Below are 10,374 nucleotides of genomic sequence, written 5' to 3'. Positions count from 1 at the left end.
TTCCCTTCCGAAGGAAGGCGTGATCAGTGATTTTATGCCTCAAAAATTCAATTGCAATTCTGTTTGTTGTCACAAAAAAAAATCGACATTATTTTTGAATCAATAAACATATTGTTATTTCTACTGCGTGAATTGTCAGCCTTCATAAAATAAATTTGATTGAATCAACAAGAAATCTCTTTTAAAAACAAACATATTTTTCTTGTTGACCCAGCTGCCAAATTTGACAGCTTACGTCAAAACCATGAAAGCTCTTGTAAATTCGAAAAGATTTTCTTTTTGATTTAACAATCCATGGGTTTTAAGGGACAATAATGCTGGATTGTTGAAACAATAATGATTTCTTTTTGCAGCCAAAACAAAATGAAATACTTATTGCATTTACGTCAAATATTATTACGTTTAAAATATTTTTTTCTGCGTGTATTTAATAAAGAAGTAAAGCAGTAAAGTTATTAATAGTTGGTTGGGCAAGCTAAAATATCATTTAAAAAAATGTGTTCAATGTCGATAAGCTTTCCGCAAAATCCGCACTTCAAAAGCTATAAAACCGCACAAAATTTGCGACACTTGTAACAGCCCTGCAGTTGGCTTCGGCGTGCCATAGAATACCTAATCCACCTAACCGGACCTGAAGAAACGGAAAGGAGCGCGACTGGGATTAGACGGGCTAGCCTTATGAAGCTCTCTACTGACATACAATATAGCATGGTTGCAGCAACCTTATATTTCACCTATTTGTCCCTAAAGATCACTAATTTACACCCGACACCCTAGGTAGGATAATGTCATCGCAAATAACAACAATTCCCGTTGAATACATAGTGCGAAAAATGCTCTTGAATTACCCCAAACCGTCTCATCACAACCTACGCCTCGGTCAGCGTGGCCCGACCGATCGTTTTCGGCATCTTTTTATTGGTGGAATCCTCGAGCTCCTTCGGTTTGTAGTAATGCGGTGCCGCCTCCAGCAGCCACTTGCTTTCGATTTCAATCACCGACCGCATGTACTCCTTCGTCGTAAACACCAGCTCGTGGTACAGCACCCAACGAGGCAGTTCTTCGAACAGTGCCGAATTCGGATGGATCATCACCGTCTGATTGTGCTTGGCCGTTTTGTAGTGACCCCCCCTTGGAGAGCCGAGCGACGTGATAAAAGTACCCGGCTGTAATAGCCTTCCGGATGTTGGTCGTTTCCGGCAGACTGGAAACCATTTCGATTTCGACTCGCTGCATTAACCCAACCAGCTGCTCCCGGACATCGCGAGCTCGTTTCATCGAACGGAACTGAATGAAATTTTCGTAACACCACTGAGTGCTGTAGTCCGATTCGGCCCATTGGTTGTAGACCTGCAGCAAACTCAAGTGGTCCCCATGCATGTGGTTGAAGTTCTTCCGGGCCGTATCTGCGTGGATGATTTTATCTTTCGGTCGGTAGAAGATGGCTCCATTCACCGATAGCATTGCAGCGATGGCCACCACCTCCTCGGAACATTTGTACTTTTCACTAGCAAGCAGCATTTTTGCCATCATGGGATCGACCGGAAATTCCGCCATCCGTTGTCCAAGTTTAGTCAGTTCACCGTGGTTATTCAATGCCCCTAGGGCGTAAAGTTGCTCCAATGCCAAAACCAACGTTTCATGTGGTGGAGGATCGAGGAAATCGAAATGAAGCAAATCGTTGATTCCAAGAGCTTTGAGCATTAGCACGGCATTGCCCAGGTTTATGCGCTGAATTTCCGGGACGGTGTTGTCTTCCAGCTCGTGTTTGTATGCCCAGGCTGTGTACAGACGAAAGCACTTGCCAGGGGCAACGCGCCCTGCTCGACCTGCACGTTGATTGGCAGGTGGAGTTGGATCGAAAATTTTCGCCTGCATGTCCGACGGCAGATTGGCATAAATGGGAAGGATGAGTAGTTCCTTGAGTTTGGAACCCAACCGCTTGACGCGATCCTGGAGCATCTCCTGGCAGGCTTCGATTTCCTCTTGTTCTGGAACGAAAAAAAATGTAATTTTTTAACATCGCATAGAAATAGACCCACTTACCAGTTAAAAATACAAGAATGTCTCCAAGAGGCTGAGTGGCATGCATCTGTAGAACCGACACCACACATGCATCGATATAATCTGCTTCCGGTGCTTTGGTGTAGAAGACATCAACCTAGAAGAGAAAAAGTTAGATTTTACAGCAAAACACAAAGCAAGTCAAATCTAACTACGTACCGGAAAACGACGACCAGGAATACGGAATATGTTCGCATCATCGAAGAAATCCGAAAACTTTTCCGCATCCAACGTGGCACTGGAAATCAGTAGTTTCAAATCCAACCGAAACCGCGCAATGTCCTTCACCAATCCAAACAGAATGTCCGTGTGCAACGTACGCTCGTGAGCTTCATCGATAATCATCACACTATACGAAGCTAGGTCCGGTTCCGAAAGAAACTCCCTTTGCAACGTACCATCTGTCATGTATTTAATGACAGTCCGCTCGAATGTGCAATCCTCGAAACGAATACTATAACCAACTTCGTTGCCCAACTTGACGCCCATTTCCTGTGCAACACGTGCCACCACGGACATCGCTGCCACGCGACGAGGCTGAGTACATCCAATCTTCTTGCCGTCGTTTGTAAACCCAGCTTCATAGAGATACTGTGGAATCTGTGTCGTTTTTCCCGAACCCGTTTCTCCTTCGATAATAAGAATCTGGTGTTCTTTTATAGCGGCTATGAGATCCTCCTTGAATGGAAAAACTGGAAGTGATTTCTTCGTTTCCTCAATGTCCATCTTCTTCCTTTCCGCCTCAGATACCGGTGCTTTCCGGTCCTTTTCTTTAGTTCCATCCAGTCGGAGTGCCTGGACGAAATCAATCTGATCATCCAACAGCAGTTCATACTCTTCAGCACCAGCACCACTTGCGAACCTCTTCGTTTTTGAAAGTAAATTTCACGCACAGTCTGACGTTTGCTTACGGATTTTACCATAGGAGTAAAGAGCTATAGATTCGCCGTCAAGGCCAATAGCATCAACTATATACTTTAAGCTAGTACATATGAGTAGATAGTGTTGCCGTGAGGTACACTCGAAAATTTCAAACGTAAGTGCGTCAAATCAAATTTTGAGCCGCTCCGTCTGTCACTTCGTTTGTGACAATAGTTCTATCACAAACGAAGTGACAGACGGAGCGGCTCGAAAACTTTGGTGACTAACCTGTTATTTCAATTTTTCAGTGTACCACATGGCAACACCATTACTACTGGATTGTACTAGAGTCGGTGTATAATGAGTCACGCCAAGAGTGAAGCCAAGTCTACCTATTGAACTGTCAAAGCGGCTACCTATCGTGCAAAGTAAATAAACATTACGATGCTATGAAAGGTTCACGAAAGGTATTGCAATAAAATACAAAATATAATCGAAGAAATGAGCATAAACACGCAGTGAGCGTTAAATTGTCATGGGATACGCTCGGTAATGATTAGTAATGAGAATTTCTACTATTTTTTGTTAAGATAATTTGACAAAATCACTGATATAATGATTTACTACAGCCGCAGTATTTTTTCTCTCGCTAGAAGTCATTTGAAGTTGTTGTAGAAGTCCTCTGTTGCCAAGTGAAAAGAATTGGAATCTTTCGAAAACCGTGATGCGAGTTCAACTGTTTTTCTCTTGGCGTGACTCATTATACACCGACTCTAGATTGTACTACATGGCAACACTACTACCACAAACGAAGTGACAGACGGAGCGGCTCGAAAACTTTGGCGACTAACCTGCTATTTCAATTTTTCAGTGTACCACATGGCAACACCACTACTACTAGATTGTACCACATGGCAACACTACTACCAACAATCAATACGAAACTAACGATTTTAAATTGGCTCACTACTTGACTAGCCTATTGGTCCCAAGCAAACGATTAACGTACCCTATTCTAGTTGAAATTCTATTACTACACTATGTTTGTTTTGATTCGCTATGAAAGTTTGACAGATAACATCAGGGGTGTGTGGATTCATGCAGAACATGCAGGGGTGAGTGAAATAGCTTGGGACTGCTTGGGACCGTTGTTCTGGTACTGAGTGAGCCAAAAATAATAATGATTTTCTTCGGGACCCAGTGGTCTTAGAGTTACCTCTATGCTACTACCACAAACGAAGTGACAGACGGAGCGGCTCGAAAACTTTGGTGGTTAACCTGCTATTGCAATTTTTCAGTGTACCACATGGCAACACCACTACTACTGGATTGTACCACATGGCAACACTACTATTGGATTGAACTAGCATTTTCACCAAATGTACTAGAATATTTTGGTTCTATCTCTTTCACTCTACTCAAAACTGAAATGCATAAAAAAATGACAAAATGATACGCACTCTTTGCACACTGTCAAAGAATCATTGTACACAAAATCAACTTTGTTCAAATCAAAACAAAAAAACTAACCCATCTGGTGGATGATGGCACAAGCTTCCAAGAAAATTCTATTACAGTGAACCACATTATTTTAATGGATTTCTTCGCCAGTTAGTCGTCTGTCACTTCGTTTGTGCTACTACTGGATTGTACTAGCATTTTCACCAAATGTATTAGAATGTTTTGGTTCTATCTCTTTCACTCTACTCAAAACTGAAATGCATAAAAAAAATGACAAAATGATACACTCTTTGCACCACAAACGAAGTGACAGACGACTTACTGGCGAAGAAATTCATTTAAATAATGTGGTTCACTGTAATAGAATTTTCTTGGAAGCTTGTGCCATCATCCACCAGATGGGTTAGTTTTTTTGTTTTGATTTGAACAAAGTTGATTTTGTGTACAATGATTCTTTGACAGTGTACAAAGAGTGCGTATCATTTTGTCATTTTTTTATGCATTTCAGTTTTGAGTAGAGTGAAAGAGATAGAACCAAAATATTCTAGTACATTTGGTGAAAATGCTAGTTCAATCCAATAGTAGTGTTGCCATGTGGTACAATCCAGTAGTAGTGGTGTTGCCATGTGGTACACTGAAAAATTGCAATAGCAGGTTAGTTACCAAAGTTTTCGAGCCGCTCCGTCTGTCACTTCGTTTGTGCTTTGCACACTGTCAAAGAATCATTGTACACAAAATCAACTTTGTTCAAATCAAAACAAAAAAACTAACCCATCTGGTGGATGATGGCACAAGCTTCCAAGAAAATTCTATTACAGTGAACCACATTATTTTAATGGATTTCTTCGCCAGTTAGTCGTCTGTCACTTCGTTTGTGGTTCTATTGAATCAATTCGATGTGATACGATATCGTTTACGAAAGAAATCATAGCAAATTCACGACGCTCTTTTAATGTTTGGATATTTATGAGCATACACCGAGCTGCGTAAGATCACAAACGAAGTGACAGACGACTAACTGGCGAAGAAATCATTTAAAATAATGTGGTTCGCTGTAATAGAATTTTCTTAGAAGCTTTTGCCATCATCCACCAGATGGGATAGTATTTTTGTTTTGATTTGAACATAGTTGGTTTTCTGTGCAATATGATCTTTGACAGTGTGCAAAGAGTGTATCATTTTGTCATTTTTTTATGCATCTCAGTTTAGAGTAGAGTGAAAGAGATAGAACCAAAACATTCTAGTACAATCCATTAGTAGTGTTGCCATGTGGTACAATCCGGTAGTAGTGGTGTTGCCATGTGGTACACTGAAAAATTGCAATAGCAGGTGCGTCGCCAAAGTTTTCGAGCTGCTCCGTCTGTCACTTCGTTTGTGGTAAGATGGCATAGGAAATACAGTCCAACCTAACTTGTGGAGTGCATACAATAGAAACTGCTTTTGAACGGACTCTATTATTTCTTCGTGTGTGATTGAAAAAGGAGACCAAACTATGCTGCAATATTCTAATATCGACCTTACATTAGCAATGTACACGGACAGAAAATTGTTTGCATTGAACCAAAAAAAAAACTTTAGTTGTATTTAAACAAACAATTTCGGTTGAAATTATATTGCGTTTTGTTGTTTGTTGTTGTTCATATAAATTCAAAATAGGATTCTTTTTGTTTCAATAAGCCAATTTTCAACTGCAACTGCTCAGTAAATTCGAAAAGATTTTCTTTTTGATTTAAAATTCCTTGGGTTTTGAGGAACAAAAATACTGGATTGTTGAAACAATAATGAAGCCAAAAGCCATTAATGGGTACTCGCCAGTTACAGTGCACAATGAGCGCGTTGCGGCAAAAGCGGCATTGTACTAAAACGCGTTTTTTTCAAAATTTTGGAAAAACGCGGCACGGCAAAGCGCAAACCAAAACAATTGTGTGTTTGAATCGAATCGGAATTTCAGAAAATGGATTCTATCCATGAGATTACGGAAGAGGAATATGTTAACTATTTTTTTATCGGAGTAGTTAAGAAATACCCGGCCCTATATGCGAAAAGTGACAAGGCGTACCAGAATGCTGGAAAAAAGGAGAATCTTTGGATGGCTGTCAGCAACGAAGTTAAAATACCGAGTAAGTTGCTAGGCTGATTAAATCAACCTGTTGAATAACTTTTTTAACTTGTGTAATAACTTTTTAATAACTGATCGACAATTTGTTTTTTTGTCATTCCCGGTTATAATTTGTTTTTCTTCCCTTTCAGTCGATGAAGCCAAAAAAAAAATGGAAAAATTTGCGTGACCGGTACCTCAAGGAGTTGCGGAAGGTTGAGCAGACAGCGACTTCCGGAGCAGGCAGCTCGCAGGTGCATCAACCAAAATGGTGTTTATACAACGAGCTATCATTTCTATCCAGCCATCGCAAACGCAGAAGGTAGCGAAAACAAATTTCAAAATATATAAAAGTAATTTAACATGATTTCAATATTTCAGCACTACCAGCAACTACAGGGTTGATCCCCAGCCAACAGAAGGAGATTCAGAGCCAGACACCCAAGAGCAAAACATGACTGCCCCGGAATATATTGACGTTGAGGAGTTAATGGATGTTGAGAACAGCACTCCAACAATGGTATCATCGACACCAGTGAAGAGGAAGAAGAGATCGGACGCCCTGGATGAAAAAATCCATGGTATATTGAACATCGTTGGAGACGTTGCCACGTCCATGCAAGTGGACCAAACAAACAGGCACAAAGATTTCTGTAATTATCTTGGGCAACGCATGTCCTCGTTGCCAATGAAAGTGGCACGAGAATTGGAAGTTGAGTTTACTGCACGAGTAAACGAAGTGCTTGATGTTTATTCCAATGAATAAAGTAATACATTAAACGATGGTTATCAGCGTAATAAAATTATTCACAACTTGGAAATGAAAGCCAAACAAAATACCACATATAAATCCCGACAGATTGATGGATCTTATGCTGATTGCAGCTGATTCGTTTTTATGTATCTCCATGTATCTCGTCTTTGAGTTCTGATCTTCTGTTAAACCTCACTTAGAATAGAGTCATCATTAACAAAGCACGTCTCAATAGATTCATGAGATCGATTTGATTCATTTTCATGTAGGTACATAAGATATCTAAGTAAACCTAAACAAAAACGTCTCCCGAATAAAACTTGTTCAACCAACCCACCACGACGAGTAGGGTGAAAGTTTTTCTATCCGATAGCATTGGTGGCTTACATAGACAGACTTTAAAGTGTATCGCTGTGGAATTTACGTGGCCAATTTTTAGAAACTTCTCCATGCCTCTGAGTACAAGTGACTCTCTCTCTCTTTGAGTGGCCGTGCACTTGTCAAAAATTCAAAAATTGCTCAATTTTACCACATTTGAGACTTAGATTGGAAAAACTATGCAAAACAACATTGTCCAAAACCGCAAATTGATTCGACTTCTGGGCAAAAAGTTGTTATTTTTTTACTGTAGGCCTAGAGCTCCACACATACCTAGTTGGTAAATGTTTAAGGTGATTTCTTGTAGAGCCCACAAATGGCCACCATGTGGCTATACATGCACTACCACTTCGAGTTTTCAATAACACAAATCTCGGAAATCGATGCTCCATTTCACCTGAAATTGTTACTTCATGTATGCTGCAGTGCAGCAAACGTGGAGTAACAATTTGAATATTGCACGTGTCGTAGAATCTTAAATTTGTGCACTTAAAGTTTCGACGTGGTTACGAGAATAAGGATGCACCGCGAATCACCTTAATAACGTTTTCAACAGAAGTCGAATCGATTTGCAATCTTCGACAAAGTTGTACTGCATATTTTTTTTTCTAAATCTCTGTCCAAAAAAAAAATAATTGTAATAAAACCACGGAATTTCAATAAGTTTTACTGTTAAATTTCGAGAAAATTAAAATGTATTGCTAAATTGTTGTACGGGAGAAAAATTAAATTCGTTTTTTACCGATTCAATGCTCAAACAATGATGTTCAATTTCCTTTACATTTTCGTACACATAATTTAAAATTCTCTCACATTTATAGATCGTAAAATAATTCATTCTAATTTGGCATAGTTGTTGGGGACCTCAATACAGATCGAATGAGCAGTGGGGATCAGTGAGTTATAAAGTTGACTTACCTTAATATATATATAATACACATAATATTGCATGCTTTTTACAATTTAATCAATATTTGATATCTCAACATGAAAAACGTTGCTCAATTTTCAATTTGTTTTTGATTTATATACCAATAGAATGACCTATGCTTATTACTTTTTAAATTTTTATCTATTTTCTTTCTTTTTTACAAAATTACATTGTTTGATTTGATCTTTTATTGAGTCCATAACAAAGTATAATATGTTTACGAAGCTAAATGTATATACATATTTTTAAATTTATTGACGGTTATTATTTTTATTTCTGGTGAAATTAACAGAATTCCTTTCTCTTACAAAATTACTTATACACTAATCTAAAACGTTCGGTAACTGAAAGGGAAGATGAATGGTTAATAAATTCCAACTTACTGCTGCCAAATATTGACCACTGGCAAAAATTGTATAGACGGCAACTTATTTTAGAATTGTCAAAAAAGTGTTACTGAATATTGTTATTATTAAAAAAAAAAGAAAAAGTCCCTTTCAGTTAGTGTTGCTTGATTTTGATCAACCATTGAGGTCGTAACGAGGATTATCCAACACATACTGTGCTAGAATATTACGTATTTGAAATGCATTTCGAGAAGCATTATGTCCTCGACTAATAGAATCAGCTGGAACACTTTGTAGAGGATCAGTAAGCGTGCGCCATTCGCCCTGGACCAAGTTTCCAACAGTGTCGATCGTATCCGTGAATCCTGGTGGAGTGTACTGTTGCTCACCGTGTTTTTTTCAGAAAATTGTGCAACACCACTACTGCCTTAACAATATTTTCCGCTGACTCTGGTAACATACACAATGGTGACTTCAAAATCCTCCATCTAGCGACGGTGATGCCAAATGTATTTTCTATCGTGCGGCGTGCAACAGAAAGTCTATGGTTGAAATTTTCTTGTATTTCCTGTAGATTTCTTCCTGGGAAGGGTCTCATGATGTTTGATCTGAGAGGGAAAGCTGCATCTCCAACAATGAAATAAGGCGCTCTATGGTGCTGTTTGGCAAGTTAGTTGGCGGAGGAAATCCCAGTCTGCCTGATAACAAAAGTTTTCCAAACTCACTTGACGCAAATATACTGCTATCAGAGTTTCCACCGTACGCACCTATGTCAACTGCCAAGTAGTTGTAATTGGCGTCACAAATTGCCAACAAAACGATTGAATGCTGTTTTTTATAGTTGTAAAATAGTGGGCATTGAATAACCACATGCTTCCCGTCGACGGCACCACAGCAATTCGGAAAATTCCAGCGATCAAAAGAATCATCGCTGCATTCCTTCCAAGAGGCTTCACTCAGCATTGGTAAATATGTACCAGACATTACCTCCCATATCACTCTCGTGACTTCCTGGGTGATTTCCCGTACGGTTGAAACGCCCATCCGGAATAAACGAGACAGAGCAAAGTGACTCATTCCATGACCTAAATACCTGAAAACGGTTGAAACAGAAATAATAATAAAGTCGAATCAATGAAAAAGTAACGAATGAAAAACGTTTATTTAAACGATACCATAAACAAAACCAACAAGTCAATCAAATTAATAGGAATAAAGTCTGCGAACTTCAGCAAAATTCTTCGTACTTCAGGAAAATTCTGAGCATTTCAGGAAAATTAAAGAGCTTCCTAGGTCTACAAACTTCAGACAAAATCTGTCAACCTCAGGCCAAATCTGAGAACTTCTGCAATGCTTTGAAGAAAAATTATACAAACTTCAAAAAAATCTATGAACTTTTGAAAAATTCTGCAAACTTAAGAAAAACTATATAAATTGCAGGACATCATAACACAAACATCATAAATGTCTGCAAACTTCA

The 10,374-nt window shown here is 39.0% G+C and overlaps 1 protein-coding gene and 1 pseudogene across 1 annotated transcript; both read right to left on the bottom strand.

The window, feature by feature from the left end:
* Positions 1–869: 869 nt before the first annotated feature.
* Positions 870–2,092, bottom strand: LOC135708108 (pre-mRNA-splicing factor ATP-dependent RNA helicase DHX16-like). Its single transcript, XM_065230048.1, has 3 exons — positions 2,047–2,092; positions 1,163–1,991; positions 870–1,131 (listed from the first exon to the last, which is right to left on the bottom strand). The coding sequence occupies exons 1-3, from the start codon at positions 2,090–2,092 to the stop codon at positions 870–872; spliced, it is 1,137 nt and encodes a 378-aa protein (XP_065086120.1).
* A 6,976-nt stretch (positions 2,093–9,068) lies between these two features.
* LOC135708107 (uncharacterized) lies at positions 9,069–9,857 on the bottom strand (annotated as a pseudogene).
* Between the last annotated feature and the right edge of the window lie 517 nt (positions 9,858–10,374).

The sequence above is a fragment of the Ochlerotatus camptorhynchus genome, unplaced genomic scaffold (genome assembly GCF_037179485.1).
Source record: "Ochlerotatus camptorhynchus isolate MF236.1 unplaced genomic scaffold, CSIRO-AGI_Acam_v1.1 ptg000327l, whole genome shotgun sequence".
Classification (NCBI taxonomy): Eukaryota; Metazoa; Arthropoda; class Insecta; order Diptera; family Culicidae; genus Ochlerotatus; species Ochlerotatus camptorhynchus.
This window is presented reverse-complemented; position numbering and strand designations above follow the sequence as displayed.